Source organism: Hyperoodon ampullatus (assembly GCF_949752795.1).
Source record: "Hyperoodon ampullatus genome assembly, chromosome: 6".
In the NCBI taxonomy this organism is placed as follows: Eukaryota; Metazoa; Chordata; class Mammalia; order Artiodactyla; family Ziphiidae; genus Hyperoodon; species Hyperoodon ampullatus.
Window position 1 is genome coordinate 23,537,948 of NC_136919.1, and position 26,853 is coordinate 23,564,800.

The window sequence follows — 26,853 nt, forward strand, 5'->3', positions numbered from 1 at the left end:
TTAAAAGCTCCCCAGGTGATTCTAATGTGCCATGAAGTTTGGGAACTACTGCTTTAGAAAGAATAGGTGTCGCATTTAATTAGATAAGAAGAGAGCTGAGAACTAGAACCTAGAATTAGATGATGGAGGGAAGAAGAGTAGCTGAGTAGGTGTAGTCTGAGAGGCTGGAGGAGAGTGAGGAGACAGATGTCACAGGAGCCAAGGGAGGAAGGTCAAGACATTTTAACAATTATTTATGTTAGTTTAAGAGAAAATGCTAATTTGGTAATTTATTTTCTCTCATTATTCAAAAGGCTGGATGTTTGCCATGCATTTTGATTTCTTGTTTGTGGTTTTTTCCTTGTGTCATCAGTTGGTTTATATCCTCAGACCTTGGGTATATTGGAGATTAAATGTTATAAGAAGATATATAGAGGGAGAGAGAGAGTTTGTTTATTACTGGTGTGTAGAAGTTCCACCATTGCATTTTGTGTTCCATTCATTCATTTGTCATTTATTCATTTAACAAACACTAAGTTTATTGAATATCTATTTATGTTGGGAACTGGAGATACAAAGATGACTAAGAGAAGAAACCCTGCTTTCAAGTTGTTTATGATCTGGTCCAGGCCAGCACACAATTTGGATCCATTTCACCTCCTAAATCATAGACTCTCAGGCTTGGAAGGCACGTATTGATCTAGTCCCCAGCCGATTTTGACTGTCCCTTATAGGATCCCTGACCTGCTAATATCTTTTGTATTTTTTGCACACCTCAGTGATAAAAAGTTCTCTCTCCACCTGCGTAGCCCATTGCCATTTTGATAACTCTGATTATGAAAAGTCTTTACAAGATGGACAAAATGGTTAAATGTTAAAGCTAACTCCATGGGTGCATGGAGATTCATGATTCTATTCTCTCTGATGTGTGTATGCTTTAAAATTTCCCTTAAGAAAAAATTAAAGAGAAAAGATGTTTACATTGAATCAAATTTGTCTTCTTTTTTTTTTTTTTTTTTTTTTTTGCGGTACGCGGGCCTCTCACCGCTGTGGTCTCTCCCGCTGCGGAGCACAGGCTCCGGACGCGCAGGCTCAGCGGCCATGGCTCACGGGCCCAGCCGCTGCGCGGCACATGGGATCCTCCCAGACCGGGGCACGAACCCGTATCCCCTGCATCGGCAGGCGGACTCTCAACCACTGCGCCACCAGGGAGGCCCCAAATTTGTCTTCTTGAACTTAGATAAATTTTTACTTTAGGTTTCATTCAGAACAAGTCCAGACTCCTTTTACACATATAGTCCTTTTCAATACTTGTGATTGTCTGTAAAGTCTCCTAAGTCTTCACAACTTTACAATTTTGCCCAGGTTATTTATTATCTCCGATATGTTGAAATTGAGGCCCATATGCAATCATGCCACCTGTAGGCACTGGTGGTTTAAGTTCCTTTGCTGTATTTATCTCTCATTTCTCTTTCATGTTGTATCACACTTGCTGGCTACTATAGTGTTGTGATGAACACTGTAATTTTATTTTCCCTTTTAAGTGGAATGCTTTTATATTTCATTCTAAAATAATATTGAACTGCCTGGTATTTCTGTTTTTTTTAATCAAAACAAGGAGCCTAAATTACATAGAACAAATGATTTTGCAGCATCTTATGATATGCTCACCTATTTTATTATTTTTTCTATTTATAAGCTAAAACATATTAAGAGTTTTCCTTAAATTGAACTTTCATTCTTAGGATAAATCCAACTTGATTATGGTGTATTATCCTTGTAATGTGTTGTTGCTGGATTTTGCTGGAGGTAATTTTTTAAATTAAAAGACAAGTTTATTAAGAAGAATTTTTATAGTACACAAAAGTCGAGAGAATAGTAAAATGAACTTTAAATACCCATCTCCTAGCTTCAAGAATTATTAACATTTTCTGGCCAGGATCTTGTTTAGGAATTTTGTATTTCATGAGTGAGATTGGCCTCTATGTTACTTTTTATTGTAAGCTTTGTAAGATTTTAAATTCAGGGCTACCTTTGCATTATTAGAAGAACTTGGTAGCATGCTATCATTTTTCTTTGGTGAAGAATATTGTCTATTAATTTTTTTTTTTTTTTTTTTGCATTACGTGAGCTTCTCACTGCTGTGGCCTCTCCCGTTGCGGAGCACAGGCTCCGGACGCGCAGGCCCAGCAGCCATGGCTCACGGGCCCAGCCGCTCCGTGGCATGTGGGATCCTCCCAGACCGGGGCACGAACCCGTGTCCCCTGCATCGGCAGGCGGACTCTCAACCACTGCGCCACCAGGGAAGCCCTATTTTTAAAATAAATTTATTTATTTATTTTTGGCTGTGTTGGGTCTTCATTGCTCTAGTTGCAGTGAGTGGGGGCTACTGTTCGTTGCGGTGCACAGGCTTCTCATTGTCGTGGCTTCTCTTGTTGCGGAGCACGGGCTCTAGGCGTGCAGGCTTCAGTTGTTGCGGAGCACGGGCTCTAGGCGTGCAGGCTTCAGTAGTTGTGGCTCGTGGGCTCTAGAGCTCAGGCTCAGTAGTTGTGGCGCACGGGCTTAGTTGCTCCGAGGATCTTCCCGGACCAGGGCTTGAACCTGTGTCCTCTGCATTGGCAGGCGAATTCTTAACCACTGCACCACCAGGGAAGCCCCTTCCCCCCACCCCCTTGTAAAACTGATTCTTTAGTCTTTGACATTTAAGAACTTGAGCTGATGTGTAAGGAACCTTCCTTGAGGCATGTATCTGAGAGCTGCTTTTTGTGCTCTTTATATTTGAAACATATTTTCCAGCTCAAGAAATTTACCTTTAACTCTTTCTTTGATTACAATTTCGTGCATTCCTTTTCTCTTTTCTCTGCTAGCTCCTATTATTTGTAAGTTGAATATCCTCAATCTGATTGTAGCTCTGACAGTTTCACTTAAATTGCTATCTGTTTTTTTTTTAATTTCAATTTAGTGTAAGTGATTTTTAACTCTTCACTTTCTCTTCTATCCATTGCTGCCTCCTTTGATGCTTTTCATTTCTCATTAGCAGTTAATGGTTTCCTGAAGTTCTTTGTTATCACCTCTTGTGTCCCTTTTGAAGGGTTTATATCCTTAATTGTCTATTTACTTTGTAAGATAGCTATCACCCTAATGTATTTGGTCTTCTTCTCCTTTTGCAAAATATTTTGAGTTTGTTTCTTCTTAATACTTTGTTCCAGACAACCAGAAGTGTGTTCTGTTTGAGGATTCATGCTCTTTAAGGGATTTTGCCAAATTGGTGTGTGCCCACAGAAGGGTGATCTAAAGTGATCCTGTCTTACAAAGACCTGCTGAAGGAACTGAGGATGTGTAGTCCAGGGCAGAGGAGGCAAGATTACTATGTTCAGGTCCAGAAAGACTGATGTATAGAAGAGGGAGATGATTTATTCTGGAGGGTGCGCTGGTGGTGGGGCCAGGAAGAGTGCTCGGAGGGCAGCATTACTGTGGAGGACTGAAGCTGCGGAGAAGGAGGTGTGGAATTTAGCTTTATGTAAAGCAGCTGGTCTAACAATGAATGACAGAACAATTAGAGGCTGGATGATTTCTTGACAATGGGATTGTAGAGAAAATTCAAATGTTTGGGAATTATTTGGGCTCTTATTTTCTTCCATTGGCTCAGCAATCCAGAGGCAAATATTAAAACCATTAACAGGTCATTTTCTTGACTTTAAACTGAACTGCACAGGCTTTGCTGAGTCAGGGAGCGCTTATAATGGCTTGGCTGATGTGATTTGTTTGGTCTTTGGGGATTCCTAGATGAAGGCATGTCCCTACCCACAGTCCAGATGTATAATGCAAATTAATTCTTTTAATTAGAGCCATATATGTTTACAGAAATCAATTAGCTAAGCTGTATTTGTGTTTGTAATAATCCCCTGTAAGTAACCACTGCAGTTTGATGACCTTTGAAAGGAATGGAAAATCATTATGGATGAGTCTGAGATCCTTGGCAACACTGCGGTCATTTGGAGATTGAAACAACATAGTGGTCAGAGATTTTGTATCTTCCAGAGATGTGGTGACTTCAGGAGTTCCAGCTACACCAGGGGATGTGGGTCTTTGAATTTTGAGACAGAGCACAACAAATATCATCTTGTCTGCTTTTTAGATCTAGTAGAGACCTCAAGTCACATGGATGGAAAACCTGCAGAAGTCATCTGGTCCCTGAACTCCACTGTAAGGTCCCTTCTACATCCACGCAAAGTTAGTTATCCAGCCTCTGCTTGACTGCCTTCAGTGACCAGGATCTTAATAATTCTTGAGAAAACTCATCCTGTTCTTGGATCACTAGGAACACTAGAGAGGTCTAGCCTCAGCCTGAGCTGGAGTCTCCCTCTCTGTGGCATTCCCCCATTAATCTTGGAACTGCACCCCAGAAACATATGGCATATGTCTCTTCTACCTGGTGGCCTTTTGGCCACTTGTGAACCATGATCATATAGGCCACCTCCAAATCTGTGCTGAATAAACATTCTCTGATTTTTCAGTGAGTCTTTATATGACTTGGTTTTAAGTCTCCTTAGCATCCCAGACCCCTACAGGAAGGTGCTGAAAGTGTGATGCTCAGACATAAGGCAAACCAAGTTAACCTCCATATCCTATAATTGCTAGCTGACTCACTCCTGTTAAGGGCCTGACTGAGGCAATTGATACTTGAAAACAATAAGCTGTAGGCTTTACTGGACATTTATTTTTGTATCCTTTGTGATTAGTCTCTGTGTTGTCAGGACACTAGAATCTACATTCTTGACCCTCCCTAGTAAGTCTCACAGAAATATGATGTGGTTTTGTGTCCTTGGCAAAAAGACATTAAGTAATCCTTATTATAAAAGAGCTTTTGCAATAACAAGAAGGCAGACATTCTAGTAGAAAGATAAGGAAAAACCAGAAATAAAAAAGTAACAAAAAAGAACCATAAATGGCCATAGTGCATAAAAAATGTCCAGATATACAAGTAATCAAATAACTTCAAATCAAAACTATTGATATAATGAGCTCTGATCTGGAAATATGTCCATGATACATTCACCAGTTAAAAAATGCAAGATGCAGACCACTGAGCATAGCATGATTGTATTTTTGTGGCCTATATATTTTAATATATGTAATATAGGTCTCTATAGATTTAGGGCAAAGTTAGAGTGAATACCCACCAAATTGTTAACAGTGATAATCTCTGGGAACTGGATTGGATGTTTGAAGAAAGATACTCAATTTATATAATTTTTAATGTGATGGAATTATATGTGACATTTACTTTTGTTTTCTATATTTCTCAAGAAATATATATTTAAACTAATAATTAGATGCTACTTTCCATCCCATTAACAAATATTTTTAAAATAATATCCAATATATAAGAGAATGTGGATTGTATTTACTTTTGTCTTCTGTATTTTTCAAAATATAAACATTTAAATCATACGTAGGCACTATTTTCCATCCTGTTAGCAAATATTTTTAAAATGATAGTATTCAATATTTACAAAGGTCTGTCCTGGCAGGAGTGCAAATTGGTACCTTCTTGGAAGCAACTTGACAGTACACATTCCAAATTCTTAAAAATGAACATATGCTTAAATCCAGTAATTTCATTTCTAGGAATTAGCCCAAGAAAATACCTGGGAAGTAGCCTTTTACCATGAATAAGCATATTCATTGTAAAGCTTTCACAATAGTGAAAAATTGGAAACAGCACAAACATCCAATGATAGACTTATTGAATAAATTATGATATGGCCAAAGAAAATAATACTATGTAGCAATTTCAAATGATATAAATGTGGGCTTCCCTGGTGGCGCAGTGGTTGAGAGTCTGCCTGCCGATGCAGGGGACACAGATTTGTGCCCCGGTCCGGGAAGATCCCACATGCCGCAGAGCGGCTGGGCCTGTGAGCCATGGCCGTTGAGCCTGCGCGTCCGGAGCCTGTGCTCTGCAATGGGTAAAGGCCACAACAGTGAGAAAAAAAAAAAAAAAGTGAAGACAGTATTCAGCTCTGCTGTCCCCATTGTAGAAAAAAGCTAGACTGACACATTCCTTGATCTAAATGGAATTTATTTTTGGTTGCAGCCTATGTTTTACACCCATTAATTTGTATTTGGCTGCCATTTGATGAAAAGTGTAAGTCTCTGGGATTCCAAAGTGATGAGTTTGGGTGTCCTGCTTTCATTTTTATATGAAAATGGTTAGTGCACTCCTAGTATAGATCCCACTATTATTCTGCTGATTACTGATAGATTCTAGTTGCTAATATTTTATTTGGGATATTTACTTTGATATTTATAAGGGAGATTGTATTTTTGCCTTATTGTAGTGTTTTTATCAGAATTGGTATCAATGTTATACTGACTGATTAAAAAGAATTTGTGCTAGAATAGCTAACATAACATTGGGGAAGATAAACTAAGCTGGCTAAAAGCAGCATGATATCCTGGATTGGATCCTGGAACAGAAAAGGAGCATAAATGGAAAAACTGATGAAATCTGAATAAAATTTATAGCTTAGCTAATATTAGTGTACCCATGTTAATTTCTTAGTTTTGACAAAGTTACAATGATTATGTAAGATGCTAAATTAGGGAAAGCTGAATGAAGGGTATATTGGAACTCACTGTATTATCTTTGCAACATTTTTACACGTCTAAAATTATTCCAAAATTAAAAGTTTCTATTAAAAATAAAACAAAAAAATTGTCAAGGTGAGCTACGTCTTACAGATTTGTAAGAATTCACCTTTGAACCTCTCTGCCTGGAATTTCTTGGAGTGTGCTCTTTAACAATTTTCTCTTCTATGGTAATTGTCTTTTTAGATTTTCTATCTCTTCTAGGGTCATCTTATATCATTTATATTTTCCTTGAAAACCATCCATATTATTAAGGTTTCCAAATGTGTTTGTGTAGTGTTAAGCAACATAATCTCTTATAATTCTTTTTTATTTTCTCTGTATCCATGGTTATTTCACAATGTCATATCTTATTTTGTGTGAATATTTATTGGGTTGTGAAATTAATTGGGTGAGTTGAGACCAGTATTTTAAAAAGTAAATAGAAAAATATAAATATATATTGTTTTAGGAAAATTTATTCTCAAGCATATATACTATTTTTCTTGGTAACCTGATAATATCTATCAAAGCACAAATGCTTATAAATTTTGACCTCACAATTCAGTATCTGGAAACTTATCCAAATATATAATTGCATATATGCAGAAATGATATTTGTACAACATAACTCACTGTGGTATTATTTACAATAGCAAAAGATTGGCAATAACCCAAATGTCTATCAAGGGAAGACTACTTTTTAAATTACAGTATATTCATACAATGTAATACTCAGTAGCTGTCAAAAAGAATGAAGAGGCATTCTTTGTATTAATGTGGAAAGATATCGAGGAAGAAAGCCTGTTGCAGAACAATGTGTATGGTGTACTATCCTTTGTGTTAAGAAGAGTACACATAAAATCTATATTTGTATTTGCTTGTATAGGCATACAGAAACTCTGGAAAGACAAATATCTCAAGTAGGAGAGCAGTGATTATGTATGGGTGTGGGAACTGAGTGGCTGGGGGCAGGGAAGGATAGAGAGGAGACCGTTCACTGTACAAAAATCTTATTTTTATTATTATGGTAAGAACGCACTTAACGTGAGATCTACCCTCTTAACAAATTTTTAAGTGCACAATACAGTAACTATGTATCCTTTTTTTTTTTTTTTTTACAATCTGGGGTTTGAATTATACAAATTCAAAATTACCTATTCAAAAATTAGAATTTCCTATTCAAAAATTATATATAAAATATTGAGCAAAAGAAGCAGCACTCAGAAGAGTAGGCACAATGTGATTAGAATGCTTCCATGTCCATGCAGTTCCTGATGCAGGCAAAATGGAGCTGTGCCGTCCAGGGATGCACACATAGTTGAGGTGGCGGGGGGCAGTGTCACACAGAAGGTGTGTCTCTGACAGTGGGTCATAGTCACAGTTTGAGAAGGCTTATCTATTTTATTCCCTAATCCTTACGTTGAACCGTTTAAGATGTAAAACCTATCTGTGTACCAAAAGACTGTGGACTCCTTAGGGCAGAGGGCTGCTAAGGTTCACTCTGTAGACACTGAGCACCTGTGTATGTTAGTTTCAGATAGAGAGCCCTAGTTATTTGATCAGCATGTCTTAAAATTGGCAAATACAGGAAGCATCATAGTGATTTGTCAGAATCCTCTTCCAAATGTTTTGGTTAGCTTCTTAAGAAAACTCTTCTTCCTTTTAGGTAAATGGAAGTGCTGGAGACCAGTTTATTCCAGACACGGAAAGCACACAGAATAGAACAAATTGTGGCAAGATGGCTCCGGCGCTCCCGGGACAGCTCGGCCCGGTAAGGCTCCTGGGTTGGCAGAGATTTCTGTCTGTAAGGGTTCGGTGTCCCCGTGGGAGGAAGTTTTGCAGTCTTGGCAGCGTCCGGGGATCACTGTCTCCGGCTTGCTTTGTTCTTAACACCCTGTGATGGAAGAAGTGTAAATGGGTCAGCAATTTCGCTGGAGTGCCTTTCTCTCTGTCCCTTTCCAAATCCTCCCCCTGTATTCTTCAAGGGCACCCACAGACACACAGAGATACTCACACCAAACTCATACATGCATTTACAGAGACACGTACATTCACACACAGATGGACTTATACACACTGACACACTCATACCCACATACTTGCACACATGTGCCTATACACTCTGGAACACACACTGTTTTGAATCCACACTCACACATGATCACTGTCCCTGTCTCTGGCTGTCTCACACACGCCCCTTGTCTTAGTACTTGATGTCAGGCAATCTGCTGTTTATACTCTTTCCCTGTCTTTGTTTACAGCAGCTGTTCCTTCCTTGCAGGCCCTATTTCATTCTAAACAAAATGAAATGAAATCAAATACAGATTTGATTTGACTGCTACAAGAGAACTTAAAATATGTTGTGTTTCAAAGCGCTCATTTTCAGTCTCAGATTTCCCATCTGGCGCTGACACGGAGATGAAATATCACGTGTCAGGTGTTTCTGAGACATATTCTTCCAAAGGAACTGGAAACAGCTGTTGTGCTGCTGAGCAATAAACCTTGCTCAGGGCTGCACCGCCCTCAGCCAAGTGCTCAGATCCTCACACACTACGATGAGATAAGGCTGGGAGAATTAGCCCTATTTTACAGGTGAAACCCTGAGGCTCAGAGAGTGACTAGTTTACGACCATCCCCACCCCCTGCTCTGAAACCTTTGATGGGTCCTCATCTTCTACAGTATGAATTTAAACATTTTTTGGTTAGACATTCAAGGCGCTCCGTGGTTGACCCACAATCCATTACAGCTATTTGTCTTACTGTTCTGCTTCATCAACATCATACTCCAGCTGAAATGATCTACTTGCTATTCCCCTACTACAAGCACCCGACTTCCCCTTCCACCCCTTAGGCCTGGGTTTCCGTGCCACATCCCTTCCTCCCATCTCCATGTGTCCAGAACCCACTCATAGTTCAAGGTCTAGCTGAAATGCTGGGTCTCCCATGAAGCGTTCCCCAGCCCACAGTCAGAATTAGTCTCTCCCAAGGGGCCCCATAGTATTTGGTTTGTAGCATCAGCATTGTGCTTCTTCCGGTGTGTTCAACTTAAATTTGAGCACATCCCTTTTCTTTCTTCTAGACCACAAGCTCTATGGAGGGCAGGGAAAGTACTGGCCACATCTCATAGCCCAGAGATGATTGAGTTCCAGGAGATTGCAAGTAGTCAGGTAGTGCTTGGTGAATGAATGGGAAAACTCCTAGGTACATTGTTTTCTAAAGTGGATTCTGCAAAACCTAGTCCTGTGTGATGCTTTCTACTAAAAAAAAGTTCCATGGCCAGATATATTTAGGAAGTGATGCAGCCTATATCCCACTCCTACCCACCCACTCTTGGTGATTCATAGTGCATTTTAGCACATTAAAGGCTCTGAGAAGTCCTGCAGAAAAAGACCTGTGTAACTTTAACTTGATGTTGCCTGAATATTTGACCTTGGAACTCTCTAATATCTAGCTTCTCTCACAGAATGTAAATGAAAGGCAACATTGGCCTCTAGGAAGCTTTTTTTTTTTTTCACATCTATTTTGAGATATGTTTCACATACCATAAAATTCACCCACTTAAAATGTACAGATTTATTTAGTGTATATACAGTTTATATTTAGTGTATATACAAAATTATGCAACAATCTAATTTTAGAACACTTTCAATACCCCAAAAAGAAACCCCATAACTGTTAACAGTCATTCCCCGTTTGCCCTTCCCCCAGCCCTAGGCAACCACTCATCATACTTTCTGTCTCTATAGATTTGCCTATTCTGGACATTTCACATAAATAGAATCATACAATATGTGGTCTTTGTGACTGGCTTCTTCACTTAGCATAATGTTCAAGGTTCACTCATGTTATAGCATGTTTGGCATGTAGCATTATTGCCAAATAATATTCCATTATGGAATATTTTCTATGTCCATCAGTTAATGTACGCTTGGGTTGTTCCACTTGGGGCTATTATGAATAATACTGCTATGAACATTTGTGTAAAAGTTTTTCTTTGAACATATGTTTTCATTTCTCTTGGGTTTGTACTTAGGAGTGGAATAGCTGGGTCATTTAGCAACTTGATGTTTAACCTTTTGAGAAACTGTCAGACTGTTTTCCAAAGTGGCTGCACCATTTTATATTTCCATCAGCAGGGTATGAGGGTTCCAATGTCTGCACATCTTTGTCAGCACTTGTTATTATCTGTTTTTTTTATTATAGACATCCTAGTGGGTGTGAAGTGGTACTGTATCTCATTGTGGTTTTGATCTGTATTTTCCTGATGGCTAATGATGTTGAGCATCTTTCCATGAGTCTAGTAGGAAGTTTGTTTTTCAAGTGCTTGAGAAAGAGCAGAAAAAGAAGGAAAGCTTCCTGGCAGTGTCCATGGAAGACATAATTTCTGTGTTTCTAGGATAAATCACATGTAGCCTTATTTAAATTGTTTCTCATCTCTAATCCTGCAGCCTTGATTCAGGCTGGGTTCTTGGTGTCCTCAGATTACTCGAAAATGATCAAGAACTGAAAAGCATAAATAATTGCAGTTTCCCTGGAGTAGAGTAGATGGTGCCACCTGCCACCCAGTTGCTTAATCAGGAGACCCATGAGTCAAACTGAATTTTCCTCTCTTCCTCACACTCTGTTTCCACCCCATCAGCAACTCTTGTCAGTTCACCTTCAAACATATCTCCGATCTGTCCACCTCTCTGTCCCTGGGGGGCACTGCCGTGGTCACTCACTCTTTCTCTGCTCCACCCTGAAGCCATAGTGGACTCTTTGGAATACAAACTGCTCGTGTCCCACATGCTCGCCCCAGGCTCTACCCCACCCCAACCCATTCAGTGGCCCACCTGCCATTGCGCCACGGCCTGCAAGTCCCTTTATGATCTGTTCCTGGTCTAACTCTCCAACTTCATCTGTTCCTCCTGCTTCCTTGGCAGAGTGCTTACCCCCCTCACCACACTTTATAATAACATATCCATTTATTTACTTGTTCTTTGTCTACCCTCCCCCACCTGTTTATTATATGACTCTTCTACTCCAACCCTCCTGCCACATATGAGACCAAAGACCATGACTGTCTTGTCTTACAAAGTATCTTCAGCCCTAGAAGAGTGCATACATAGTATGTAGTAGATGTTCAATGAATTTTTATTGATTAAGGGCTTTCATAGTAAGGGACTATATTATTTATTTAAAATATATTTAAATTTTACATCCTTTCTTCTTCCAAGAGGAATTTTTGATGGCTTACAGTTTTTTTTTGTTTTTGTTTTTGTTTGCGGTACGCGGGCCTCTCACTGTTGTGGCCTCTCTCGTTGTGGAGCACAGGCTCCGGACTCGCAGGCTCAGCGGCCATGGCTCACGGGCCCAGCCGCTCCACGGCATGTGGGATCTTCCCAGACCAGGGCACGAACCCGTGTCCCCTGCATCGGCAGGCGGACTCTCAACCGCTGCGCCACCAGAGAAGCCCCGATGGCTTACAGTTTTAAAACATATAAAAACTTTTAAATAAAGACTGGAAATTTTGTAAATAGATTGCAAACCAATTAGATGTAGGATTTAGCATTTGAGTACTAACATTGGCTCTGAGTTTCCTGATAGCCAGGTCAAGAAATGAAAGAAGTACATTGAAGTGTTTTTTATAGTCCAGAAAAAAGGCAACATAGGGACTTCCCTGGTGGCGCAGTGGTTAAGAATCCACCTGCCAGTACAAGGGACACGGGTTTGAGCTCTGGTCTGGGAAAATCCCACATGCCGTGGAGCAACTAAGCCTCTGCGCCACAACTACTGAGCCTAAGCTCTAGAGCCTGTGAGCCACACCTACTGAGCCCGTGAGCCACACCTACTGAGCCCGCATACCACAGCTACTGAAGCCCGCTCGCTTAGAGCCTGTGCTCCACAACAAGAGAAGCCACTGCAATAAAAAGCCCGTGCACTGCAACGAAGAGTAGCCCCGGCTTGCAGCAACTAGAGGAAGCCCATGCACAGCAACGAAGACCCAACACAGCCAAAAATAAAAAATAATAATAAATAAAATAAATTTTTTAAAAAAGGAAACATAGAAGTTAATCTGTAGTCATATAATTTTACATGCATCTTTTAGCAATCCTGTTTTTTTTCATACTTTTAAAAGCTTCCACTCATTTCAGCCAGTTGTACTTGCTTACTTGTAATTGCCATTTTTTCCATAAAGGTTAAACTTTATCTCTGACACTAATTGAATTGTCTAGGAGGAAATTAGTCAAAAATAACAATTTCCATTTCCAAACATTATTAAATAAATTGTTAACTTTTATGAACCTTGGTAATTTTAGAGCTTTATAATGCATCTTAAAATGGATGTTTCTCTGGGGAAGAGTGTCAACTTTTAAAGTTGCTTTGATTTCTTCAATTTTAAATTAATTTTCAGTGGGTGGTTATACAATCACTAGTCAAGTTCGGATAGTGGCACTCAGTTTGAATGTGTGTGTGTGCTTGTGTAGATTGCAAGCCTAGTGATACCTATAATTGTAGAAATACAGAATTACTCAGATATTATTAAGATGACTACTCTCTTACTACTTAATTTCACATTCCAATATAAAAATAACATTTACAGTATCAATGCTTTTTTAGAAATAACTAACCCCCCAAGTGGTCTCTGTGACATGTTTTGAATTTCTGTAAAAATAGTGTAATACAAACTACTTAATAAAAGCTGCAACATAGTGACATTACATTATAAACTATTTTTAACCATTTTGCTTTGAACTAAATTGTCATCTTCTTAACAGCTTTGTATAACTAGGGAGGTGATAAACTGAGAATGACATGTTATAGAATACTTTTCCACTTAATTATGCCATTTTTTTGTCTCCTACAATTTTCAATTTTTATATAGTTAAATGATATTCTCCTGGTGATTTCTTTGATTGCTTCTAAGCTTAGAAAATCCTCACCCAATAAATAATTTAATTAATTAATTTTCAATTTGATAGTTTAAGATATTTTATATTTAATTTTTAAATTTGGAGTTTATTTTCATATAGGTTGTGAGATGTAGATCTAACTTGTTTTTTTCCAAAATAAGTAATGTTTGCATCACCATTAACTGTGAGTGATCTTTCCTTTCTTCACTTTTATTATATTGAAATTCTTGTGTCTGTGAGTGGGAAATTGTATCTCTTCCTGGACTAGCTATTCTGTTCCATTGATCTAACGGCCTGTTTTCACACACCTGTATTAAAACTATTTACATTTATTATCTATTAAACTAGACTTTTTTTTTTTCTTTGCGGTACGCGGGCCTCTCACTGTTGTGGCCTCTCCCGTTGTGGAGCACAGGCTCCGGACGTGCAAGCTCAGCGGCCATGGCTCATGGGCCCAGCCGCTCTGCGGCATGGGAGATCTTCCCGGACCGGGGCACGAACCTGTGTCCCTTGCATCGGCAGGCGTACTCTCAACCACTGCGCCACCAAAGAAGCCCTAAACTAGACTTTTATTACTCTTCATTTTCCATTTTTTTTTACTCTTACCTACCTATTCTTCCATGTGAACTTTAGAATAATTTTATTGTATTATTAAAATAATTTTGCATAAGATTTACTGAATTCTCTTATGCTTAATCAGAAATAGTTTTATAGAGCAGGACTTAAAAATAATAAAGAGTTTGATGAATTTGATGCTTTCATCTTGGTGCTTGGTTTTATCCTCAGGGTTTAAAAAGATTTCTTTCCTTCAATTTATCTTGAATCTTAATACTAGTGAACACACATGCACATGTTTGCGCACATGTGCACACACCCACATGTAGACACAGGCATACATATTCACACATATGCACACACGCACACACACATGCATCATGGCATCATTGTATCAGAGCCCTGGCTATTGGTTTTGCACTCTTTACAAATTTACTTGTTCATTATAACCATAGTCTATTTACTAATTATAAGGATGGTATCTTTGACCTTTATAATACTCCTAATGATGTAGAAAGACCATTTCAGGTACCAGTTTTTTATTGCTCTTTGACCCATGGGCAAAAGAACAGAACAGGTTAGAAGGCTCCTGTGCTGCATCTGCAGGGTTGCCATTGTCTCCTGAACCTCCTTTTTAAAGTAACAGTGGAATAATTTCTCCTCCTCTCAACTGCAGGCCTTTGCACTATACTCACAATATGTACATTCAGTGGTCCCCTAGAAACTTTCACAGCCACAAGCATAGTCCTATGATTATGACTACATGATAAATTTCTTTCTGGTACAAGCTGCTACTTCTATTTCTTCTTTCTTTGAATAAACTTTAGATTAAAAAGCCAGTTTATACCAGATGTTAGCTTTTAAAATCACTCAAGCTGAACATAATACAGTGTTTAACCATAGATTCAAAGTAGTTTCTCCACATCCTGCTGGAACTCAAAGGTGAATTCTTTGTTGTTACAAGATAGAGGCAAAATATATTTTCCAACCTATTAGAGAGCAGATAAAAAGCCAGAGAATATTTGAAACCTAATCTATCTCTATGTGTTATTTTTTCTTCTCAGCATTATTGATCAGCTCAGTATGAACTTATGACTCATAAAATATAGAATTAGTCTACACGAGGCTATTTTCATGATAAATTTTTCATGTTTTTTCTAGTTCTACCTTAGGCTTGATCCAGTTATCTGACAGGAATTCTATTAGTGTCGCCAGGTCTTATGCTGTTCCAAAGTAAAATCGCAACAATGACCTCAGATTTATGATTTGAAACCATTACAGAGGCATCAGACATAGGTTTTTGGATTGTCGGCGCTTAGTTTGATATTTATAAGGTTCTTCAGAGGAGGAAATTTTGCTACTGAGATCATTTCCTTCAGTTCTCTGTCAAATATTGAACATTCTTTGTGAGGAGAGGCCACGGTTTGGTCCTGTTCTTAAGCAATCCCTTTCCAAACAAAAGCTGAAATGTGGCCTTTGGGGAAAATGTCAAAAAACAGACTTTGGACCAAAGTTCCTGATGCCATCCAGGGATTAGTCAGCACAGCGGGGCTTCATTTGTCTACCGTTGTTGAGGAGCATACCATTCCAAATGGAAAAGTCAGATAAATGAAGCCTACCCACTTGAAAAGCATCAAAATGGATTCTGTTCTAAATATGGTAAAGTCTGTGGTTTTCTTTTGGTCTCCAAACATTTATTAAGCCGTGTTCTGTGCCTAGCATTGAGTTCAGCACATGGGGCAAGAAAGACACGGTTTTGCCATATGAGCTGTTGTCTAGAAAGGACAAGAGACTTCACACTGGTCATTTCAAAGATGATGTGTGTTTCAAAAAGGGATGTACAGGTTCTGTGTACAGGTTCAGCAGAGGGAGAGGAATATTTCTGCCAAAACCAGAAGATCGAGTAGGAGCTGGGCAGATAATGTATGGTTGGGTGTTTTGGGAAATCTCTAAAGAGTGTTATGTTAGGGGTTGGGGGTACTCTAGGCAGAGGGAAGACCTTGTGTATTTGAGGAACTCCAAGGATACTAGTTTGGCTGGAACAAAAATATCGAGAGAACAAATGGCTTCATTGTAAAGGCTTCAGTAGTGGGCAGGCGCTGTATTAAGCCATATTAAGGATTTTGGATTAGGCCATTTAGTCAGGGCAGATATATGAGCAGGTTTGCATTTATAATATCAGTCTGGTTGCTGGATGGAGAATCATTCAAGTGAGATAAGAATGAAAAGTGGGGAGACCAGCTAGGAGACTGGTCTCCTACAGAAATCTTCAGGACAGGTAACAGGGTCCTGAAATAGAATGGTGGTCATGGAGATATAGAGATAAATGGACATCTTGGAGATCTTTTGTAGTACTGACGGATAGGATATTAGGGGTGAGAGCAGGGTAAAGTCAAAGATGACTCCCAGGAGTCTGGCTTGAGCAACTGAGCCTCGTCCTGATACCATTTACTGAGCTCTGGGACATGGAAAAGATGGGTCTTGATTAGGATGATTGTCATAAGGCTGAGCTATATTTCAAATTAAGCAAACAAAGGATAAATGACAAACACTGAACTCTGTCACATTCAAATTGTCTGCTATTTATTAGTGGTTAAATATACATTTCCACCTTTGCTAATCATATTAGAGGTACTATTTTGCATCATGCTCTCTCTATATAGTATTTTGTTCATGTATTCACCTAATAAGCACAGATGCTTTCTGTGGGCAAAGTTCTTCGCTCAGTACGGTAAGAAATACAGAGGTGGGTAAAAAGTGGTTCCTGCATTCCAAGAATTTACAGTCTATTCGGGGTGATGATATATGGAATCAGTTATCACTGAAGTTGAGGTGCTCTAGGCCAAAAGAGCTCAGAGCTGAGAGAACTTGTGTCTAGCTAGGAAATCGGAGAAGGCATTTTGGAAGAGGCAGCATTTGAGCTGGGCTTTGATTGGCCTCACATTTTCCTGTGAGGTAGCTGCATGAACTGAGGCCCAGATGCAAAACTGGTGCAGCAGGTAAGATTAGGCTGGAGTGATAGCCTGGGAAGGAGAGTGGGTAGGGAATGTTGGCCAGGGCCTAAGACTTAAAGACAAAGGAACATGAGAGTAAGGTTGAGGAGTTTAACTTTTATCCTGTGGGTGATGGGGAGCTGTGGGGACAGAATAATTTGATCTCTCCCTTAGGAAGGGGGTTTGAACCACAGTTTAGAAGATGCTCTGGAAGGGTATTTTCTAAGCTGTGTTTCCATGTATGTCTAAGATTCACAGGCTTGTGGTACTTCATTGATGTAGAGTCTTGGGGCAATTCCTTACTATGCTTGATTTATCTGTTCTCTGTTGGGTGGTTTCAAGTTTTTGCACTATTCTAAATAAAACTATGGTAAATATTTTTGAATATTCAAGAGCTAGGGTCTTTTGAGTTCATACTCTGTTCTAGGACTTTATGGCACAAGGAACACAGAGATGAATAAAAGTCACCCTTATCTTCTAGGAATTCATAGCCTAGTGCCAATAATATTTTATTTTGGGGGAGGGCAGTTATTACTTTGAGGAATGTCAGTCAAAACGGTAACAGAAGTTCAAAGAAAATGATCAAATTTTAAATTCATATGATAATTTCCCTGATTATTTTCCAGAGAGATTGAATAGCCAATTTATACAGTCAACCTTAAATACCAGGGCCCACACATGTTGGGCTTTATTATTTTTATTCATATTTGGTGCTTTAGTAGACTAGTTCTCTGTAGTCCTTTCAGTTGTGCTTCTTCAATGACTAAGGTTGCACATTTTCTGTTATTTACCAACTTTATTTCTTCATGTGCAAGTTGTCAATTCACTTGCTTTGAGCATGTGAAATCTGGGTACTTACTGCATGTATTTATGCCCATTCTGCATATATTTTTATTGTAAGCTTTTTCCCTCTAGGATTTTATTTTTTTAATTGATTTACTTATTTTCAACAGTTCTATTTAGATATAATTTACATGCCATGCAGTTCACCCACTTAAAATGTACAAGTCACTGGTTTTTAGTGTATTCACAAGGATGTACAGCCATCACCACAATGAATTTTAGAAGATTTTCATCACCCCAAAAAGAAACTCCATACGTATTAGTAGTCACTCTCCATTTCCTTTCAAAACCCTCCTTCCCCAGCCCTAGGCAATCACTAATCTACTTTCTGTCTCTATAGATTTACCTATTCTGGACATATCACATGAATGGAATCATACAATTTGTAGTCTTTTGTGGCTGACTTCCTTCACTTAGCATAATGTGTTCAAGGTTTATCCATGTTATAGTATATATCAGTATTTCATTCCTTTTTATTGCTGAATAATAGTCTACTATGGAATATTGTCTTTGTCATTTCATTAGTTGATGTACACTTGGGTTGTTTCCACTTTGGAGCTATTATGAATAATGTTGCTGTGACCATTTGTGTGCAAGTTTTGTGTGGACATAATGCTTTCAGTTTTCTTGGGTATATACCTAGGAGTGGAATTGCTGGGTCATATGGTACTCAATGTTTAGTCTTTTGAGGAACTACAAGACTGTATGAGGGTTTCATTTTCTCCACCTTAGCCAACACTTGACCTATCTTTTTGATTATAGCCATCCTAGTGGGTATAAAGTGTTATGTCACTGTGGTTTTGATTTATATTACCATAATGGTTAATGATCTCTTCTTGTGCTCATTGGCTGTTTGTATATTTTCTTTGGAGAAATATCTATTCAAATTATTTGCCCAATTTTTTTTTTTTTTTTTGCGGTACGCGGGCCTCTCACTGTTGTGGCCTCTCCCGTCGCGGAGCACAGGCTCCGGACGCGCAGGCTCAGCGGCCACGGCTCACGGGCCCAGCCGCTCCGCGGCATATGGGATCCTCCCAGACCGGGGCACGAACCCGTATCCCCTGCATCGGCAGGCGGACTCTCAACCACTGCGCCACCAGGGAGGCCCTATTTGCCCAATTTTTATTTGGGCTATTTGTCTTTTTTGTTTAAGTGTATTATAAGAATTCTTTATGTATTCTAGATGCAAGGTCCTTATTAGGTATATGATTTGCAAATATTTTCTCCCATTTTGTGGGTTGTCTTTTCACTTTCTCAGTGGTGTCCTTTTTTTTTTTTAAATAAAATTATTTATTTATTTATTTTTTGCTGTGTTGGGTCTTTGTTGCTGCGTGTGGGCTTTCTCTAGTTGTGGTGGTGGGGGGGCTACTGTTCATTGCGGTGGCTTCTCTTGTTGTGGAGCATGGGCTCTAGGCTGCGGGCTTCAGTAGTTGTGGTATGCGGGCTCAGTAGTTGTGGCTCATGGGCTCTAGAGCACAGGGTCAGTAGTGGTGGCGCACGGGCTTAGTAGCTCCATGGCATGTGGGATCTTCCTGGACCAGGGCTCGAACCTGAGTCCCCTACATTGGCAGGTGGATTCTAAACCACTGCACCACCAGGGAAGTCCACAGTGATGTCCTTTGAAGCAGGAGAGTTTTTAATTTTGAAGAAGTTCAGTTTATCTGTGTTTTCATTTGTTGCTGTGCGTATCTAATATGACACCAAGGTCACAAAGATTTATTCCTATATTTTCTCCTAAGAGTTGTATAGTTTTAGCTCTTGTATTTAGGTCTGTGATTCATTTTGAGTTAATTTTTGTATACAAGATGAAGAAGTTATAAACTTTTATCATTTAATATTTCTCCTTGTGTCCTATTCCGTTATCTAATCTTTTATTTATTTGTATTTATGTATTAGCTATTGAAATTCACATTCAAACCATCCATCTTATATCTTATGCCTGTCTCTAATTTTCTAATCCTTAAAAATGTGTCTCCTCTCCAGAAGCTGGCATAAAGGGTCCATATTTATTTCTAGTTTTTATAAGTCTCTCTTTTGACCTTTTTGAAATGTAATACTTTGTATGGTGTTTAGTACTGCAGTGTGGTGATTATGTCACCATGTTGAGTTATTTCTGGCTAGCCACCTAATATTTTAAAAGATTTTCTAAAGTTTCTATTCCGTTTCATTGGTGAAGACCACGCTATGCAGTTTTGATCATCGCCTCTGTCTGATAGGAGCAGATTAAGATTGTGATCTATAGAAGAGAGAAAGATGGGTGTATGCACACACAAGTGTATCCACACGTGAGTGTGTGCTTGTACATCTTGTTTACCCTCATTCTTGCAGCAGTATTTAGTGTTCAAGAGCCCAGGCTCCCAGGTCAAATAATCTAGGTTCAAGCACAACTCTTTTAAGGCTTCTAGGCTTCAAGTTTTCTCATATTTTGGAGAGCCACTCTACATTAAAAGGTATCCACATCTCACAATAAATATTTTATATAACTATATAAGATTTGACAAATTGACATAAAGTACCTTTTAAGGTATTTGCTCTAACATCTGTTAATACAATTTTGAAGTTAGAAATTTTCTTTTGGCATATGAGAGTCTCGTATATTTTTCATACATTGTCATAGGCTCTAGATCTGTGCTGTCCAATATGGTTGCCACTATCCAGAGATGGCTGTTAAGCCCTTAAAATGTGGCTAGTATGACTGAGAGATTAAATACTTAATTTTATTTGATTTTAATTAATTTAAATGTAAAGACTGATCATTCAGTTATTGGAAAACTTTTAAGTATGTTCGGAAGAACTTGGGCCTGAAAATTTATTTTTTAACTGTAAATTTTATGAAATCTGAGAATTTCTGCTGAAAATATAGCATCCAAGTTGATATGCTTTGTAAGTATAAAATACACACTAAATTTTGAAGACATAATATGAAAAAAGGGTGCAGAATAGCTCATCAATATTTTTTTTATTGATTACATGTTGAAATGATAGTATTTTGGATATATTGGGTTAAATAAAAATATATTAAAAATCACTTGTTTCTTTTTTATTTCTTCCCCCATTTTCAGGTGGCTATTAGAAAAGTTACATTTACAAATGTGGCTTGCATTATACAGCTGTGCTGCAGTGCCTTTGAAGAAAGTAGCCCCAGTTAGAAACTCCCTCCCCAGCTATGTGACTTTAAGCAGGTTAAAGTCTCTCAAAGCAAGATTCAGTCTTCTTATCTATAAAATAGGGATAATAATCATACCTACCTCACAAGTGCGTTGTAAGGGTCAAATGAGCCATGAAAACAAGTTAGATCACTCCTTGGTACATAGTTAGTGCTCAATAAATGTTACAAATGATTATCGTTGTTGTTGTTACTGCTACTATTACTGTCATCAATTTATCAAGTTTTTTTTTAATTTGGAAGGATTTTTAACCAGTATTCCATCAAATTTATATTTTTGTTCAGTACTTACTTTCATTTTTCAATATGTAATCTTCCCAACCAGGAATCCAGCCTCAGTTTTACTTGCGTCTTCCTTTATTGCATCAGCTTATTAAGAATGCCTAGCGCCTAATACACATTCAGCTACTCTGTTTTTAATGAATTGTTGGATGCTTTTTGTGGCTGTGTTTTATGTGTTTATCCTGCAACTCCACTAAACCTATTTTTTAAGCACTAGCAATCTTTGTGAATTCATTTTCTAGGTGTAGATCATCAACTGTTTGGGGAAAAAAAGGTATGCTTATTATTCCTCTTATCATTTTTCCTTCTCTGATAAGTATTCCAGGCATTTCTCCTGCCACATTAAATAGGAGTAGTGTCTAGGGTGTCCTTCCTGTTGCTTTTTCAAAGGACTGCAGATGTTGATTTTTGCCTTTCAGTGCACTATATTATTTATTTTACTTAGAAAGTCCCTTTCAGAGCTTTAAAGTTTTCTTTTTAAAAAAAAAATCAGGAATACCGATGGGTTTTATTCAGTATAAATTATCAGAGTTTTCTGTTTCCTCCCTCTTGTTAAGTCTGTCTTCTAACACTTCTCAGTATTACCCATATGCTCACCTAGGAGAAATCCTCTCCTTGCTCCTAAGAGAGCTCCTTGATGGATAATGTGCATAATAAGGCTTGGACTTATCACCTGCATTTTGGTTCCACGAAGCAGTTTTTTAATATTTCCTGGTCCTTGTTGAAACTTGAGATTATTATAAATGACAGAGAGGTGATTTTCAGATAACCGAGGTCCTATTGCATTGGGCAGAGTTCCTGACAGTGTTTGGTAAATAGATGAGAATAAATGATAAACCTTAGCTGCAGAGCCCCGAGGGAGCTGTTACTCCTCCACATTTCTGTTGTCTATAATGACAATAAATACCTTATCCCATCACTATTTGACCTTCCTCAGAAAGAACCACTGACTCTTAGAAGGAAAAAAATCATTTGCCACAAACAAATGAAAAATAGCTCATAAATTCGCTTTGTGGTATTGAGAGATAGAAAATATAACTTTCAACTTACCTGCTTTTAGATATATAGAGAACATACATGTTTTTAACAGTTAATATAGAGAAAGTCTGCAATATCTGGGATTTTATACTGGAATCCTCACAGTTACAAAGTTGAAGGGGAAGCAATGTTCATTATAAAGCAAAAAAGAAAAAAATCACCAAAGAAACAACTCACCTATAAAAATTAGTCATCATTAGACATCTAAACTGAGCAATTCCTTGTTCCTATTCACAGTGCATGTTTTTCCTCTTCTGTACCTCTGCTGAAGCAGTGCCCCCTGCCTGGAATGCCTGTCCGTCCATCCATCCATTCATCCATCCATCCACCCACCCATCCATCCATCCATGCGTCCATCCATGAATCCATCCATCTATCCATCCATGCACCTATGCATCCATCCACTCAGCAGCAGTTACTGAATATCTTCTGTGTGCCAGGATTTGGGCTGTGTAGATATACCCTCGACATCTCTCAGATGCCACCTCTTCTAGGTAGCAAATGCTTCCCTGATTCCTTCTCCTCTAGCCCACAAAGTTAAAACTACTCTACCTCTTCTCTGAGTACCCACAGCACTTCACAACCTCTCTTTTAGAGCACGGTGCTATGTCCTGCTGTCTTATCTACTGGCGTTTGTGTCGTCTCTCTCTCAAGAGGAGAGTTGGTGTCCACTCAGCTCTGCATCTTCCTCCTCCAGAATGCCTAGGGCTGACCTGGTTTGTGGCCACTAACTAAACTCCCCTCTCTGTCTTTTTTTACACACTCCTTCTCTTCCAGGGCTAAAGATGCTGCAGCTGATGGACCCCCTGGGATCCCAACCCAGACCATCATCCCTGTGAAACACACAGTAAAAATAGACAAAGACGATCTCCTCCAGGACTATGGATTTCACATTTCTGAGACCCTTCCCCTCACAGTGGTGGCCGTCACAGCAGGTAGGGGCTGACTGGGAAACAAGAAAGGATTTTGGCTTCTTGGGGGGGAAATATCCCTGGTTCTCTTCCCATCTCTCTGTACTATAACATAATGTAGAAAATGCTACCCCAGAAAGCTAGACAGGGCACATCTAATTTCGACCTAATTCTGTCTAGGGCTTTGCACCTTCCTGTGGTGCTGGGAGGGAGGATCTCCAAGTGCACTTGCTGATCTGCACCCCAGGTCCACTGGCCTCAGCCAGGGATTTTCCCACCTGTGGCCCCCTGGCCAGTCTCAGGGACAGTGACAGTATTGGAACCAGCAGGCCCTCCTCTCTGAACCCTACATGCTCTGAGCTGGGGAGAGTTTCTGGGCAGACAGTAATAGAAATTATTGATTTGTTTTCACTTGAGTCTCTGTAAAATATAGGCTGTATCAGGGTGAAGATGAGCAGGCTGGGAATGTGTAGTGTTTTTTGTCATACTTCAGCTATGTATTGATGTGAGATCTGGGACTAGTTAAAATCTATTAATTTGAATTTACACACACACACACACACACACACACACACACACACACACACACCAGAGTTCTTTAGCAATGAATGTAGTAGATTCGCTGGCCAGCTCTGTTGATTCAGGGAGTTTCTGCTAGTCTTCTTTCCCTGGACAGTCTCCTAATATCCCTTGAAGGTGACGGATGGTAGGTACGTTATCCATGCTTTGTAAACAGGAAAACTGAAATCCACGTGAGCCCAAGTCTGGCCAGGGGTGGGGGTGAGCCAGAGCCCTGGGGACTGGATCAGGCTGCCATTCAGGTGAGCTGCTGTGACACATGGGGTCTGGGCCCTCCTGTCACGAACATCAGTTACTTCTTTTCTCTTCAACAGGAGGCTCCGCTCATGGCAAGCTTTTCGCTGGTGATCAGATCCTCCAGATGAACAACGAGCCTGCTGAAGACCTCTCCTGTGAACGAGCGGTCGATATTCTGAGGTACTGAATTGTCTTCCGTCATCCACAGAATTATTATATATATTATTATATATATTGCACAGATTATTATAGAGCAAGGGTGGGAGACAGAAAGGGCATAACTGATATCCCTGGGATTTAAGTAAAGTGCAGGCTCCTTTAAAGCAGCAATAACAGCCTTGTTTTAGAATTCCATCTCGGTTACTATCTGCCCTCTTTCACCTGCCTACAGAAGTGATGGGGAGGCACAGGGTGCTCTATTTATCAACCCCCTGCAATGCCCAAAACACTGTGCTAGGCGCTGCGGGGAATGTAATTATGAATAATACATAGGCCCTACCCCTTAAGGATGTATAGGGTTGTTGTAACATATGCCAAAAATTAGACTAAATTGACACTAAGTCTGCTTATTGTTCTTTAACCTTTTTAATATCTCTTCCTAAATGTTCTTGGTGCAGCCTGGTAGGCATATACGTAGTTCCATTGGTATGGCACCTACCAACTTCTACCTGGTGTCATGGTGATTTTTGTAAATGTCTCACTTTCTGCTTTGACCATGATCTCCTTAAGACCAGGCACACAGTGGGTGCTCAGTGGAATGAGTGAATGTGGTTGGCACTGACAGTTGGCAACCCTGGTTTTAAGACAGAGGAAGTGAGTGACAGGAGTGAGGAGGCCTGACACATGTTCTATAGGCACGTGCAGCCTTTGTCTTTTAAAACTTTCACCCAACACTGTTTTAATGACTTTAATATAAATAAAAGGAAACGAGAAATAGAGTTAGAGGAAAGCCAGCTTGAAGATACTTCAAGTTTGTACTTTAGTCTGTGCCTTTTTGTGAGTGGTGGTTTTCATTTCTGAGGACCTATCGTGTGCAGCACACACTGAATAACAGGCAACAATAACAAAGTCAGAGAAAGAGAAAATGAAAATGCATAATGCAGTCTCCACCCTCAGGAAGTCCACAATCTCGCTGCGGAGAGACATAAGATTTACAGAGAATCCATCATAGTGTAGAAAACAGAATCCTCTCAACCACACCCAATATTGCTTCAAGATTGCCAGGGAGTAAGGTGAGTGGGTGGGGCAGCCAGGAAAGGATTTGATTATTTCATTTTAAAAAATGAAATATGGTTATGGAAATCATGAAGTTTGCTTTCCCAATTACTGGGTGGTTTTCTCAAAGAATTTCTCCATTCCAGCAAATGAATTTTAGATTTTCACTGCTACTAATATCTCTGCCAGGCTAGATCAAACTCTGACTAATAAACAAAAGTATTCACAATTTAAAACAGTAGACCAAAATTTGGATGTTTAGGTAACATTGAACCCTGATCTGTTCAATGGGCAAGGAACCCTGGGGGGCAAAGGGGCTCCACTCCCCAGACACTTACAGGATGGTAGTGCAGAGACAGCTCGTGTATACCCTGCTAAGATTGAGGGCAGACTCAAGAGAAGCAGGGGAAAGGGGCTGTAAACGCTGGAGGTTCCTCCAACTTGTGGGAAAGCTGTGGTTTGACAAAACAGAGAAGAGTACAGAAGTATTTCAGCTGGCCAAGTTCTACCTTTAATGCTGGGTAGAATTTGGGCCACAAAGATGGAGGTGAAGGATGATCCATGCAAAGTGACAAGGAGGAGTGATTGGCTGGGGAGTAGGGGACACTGAGCGGTTCAGTTTGTCTAAGGCACTGGATACCTAGAGAAAAGTTCTGGGAAGTGAGGCCAGGATGATGGAGGATCTTGGTGCTGACACAGCGAGTTCAGGGGTTATTCTCCTCCTGGAAGACTGAACCACTGAAGACTCGTGAGCAGGGATGTGACCTGATGTATGCTGGCATCTGCACTCTCAGCTACATGCCTTGTGTGGGAATCCCGGAACTGCTTACTTTTTTAGCTTAGTTCCCAGTGTCATTGCCATTTATAAAAGTAAAAACCCAAGCAAACAAAAAACCAACAGAATCTCTCTAGTTCCTCCGATTATCTATCTGTGAGGCCAAACTGTCCTTTTGAGAGTACTTGGATGTTGGTTTGTTGTGAATTCTCTTGAAAAAGACCTGTTCTTATATAAAATGGAAAAGAGGCAATCCCCAGGCACTTAGAAACCTCAGGTTGAGTTTATCTATTAGAGGAAGTAACACACTGGCAGCAGCTGACCTAAATGTTCATATTGCAAGAAATCAAATGAAATTATTTTGCAAACTGCTTCTCTAGCAATGGCAAAGATACAGGAAAATATGAATCGATTTTTCAGTTCTGTCCTCTAATACAAAGTGGAAGTTTGGCACTTACCTGGTTGATTTGATCACTTTTGGAACCTAAGAGATTATAACAAAACAAAAATGTCTAGTATTTGATTAAATGATTGGGCCCGCCAACCTTGTGTGCCCAAACACCATAAACTTGATGGCTTTTATCTGATCAATGTTATCGACATTCATTTATTCTATTTCATGAATGTTTAGCCAGTTTTCTGAAATAACAACCTAAGTTATCTGTGTTAGTGCTCTGTTTTCTCTTAAAATTTTTTTCTTTTTTTTTTTTTTTTTGGACGTAAACCTAGCTAGTGGTCATAGCAACCGGAT

General features: G+C 39.4%; 1 protein-coding gene across 2 annotated transcripts in view; it reads left to right on the forward strand.

Annotated features, from left to right (window-relative positions):
• Positions 1-8,285: 8,285 nt before the first annotated feature.
• FRMPD1 (FERM and PDZ domain containing 1) overlaps positions 8,286-26,853 on the forward strand; it is a gene marked incomplete at its 5' end in the record, with an annotated part of 46,915 nt that continues 28,347 nt past the window's right edge. For both annotated transcript variants that reach the window (XM_079706972.1, XM_079706973.1), the window contains 3 exons: positions 8,286-8,386; positions 23,163-23,320; positions 24,190-24,292. In XM_079706972.1, the coding sequence (XP_079563098.1) occupies positions 8,286-8,386; positions 23,163-23,320; positions 24,190-24,292 (362 nt within the window). The remainder of the gene's footprint in view (positions 8,387-23,162; positions 23,321-24,189; positions 24,293-26,853) is intronic.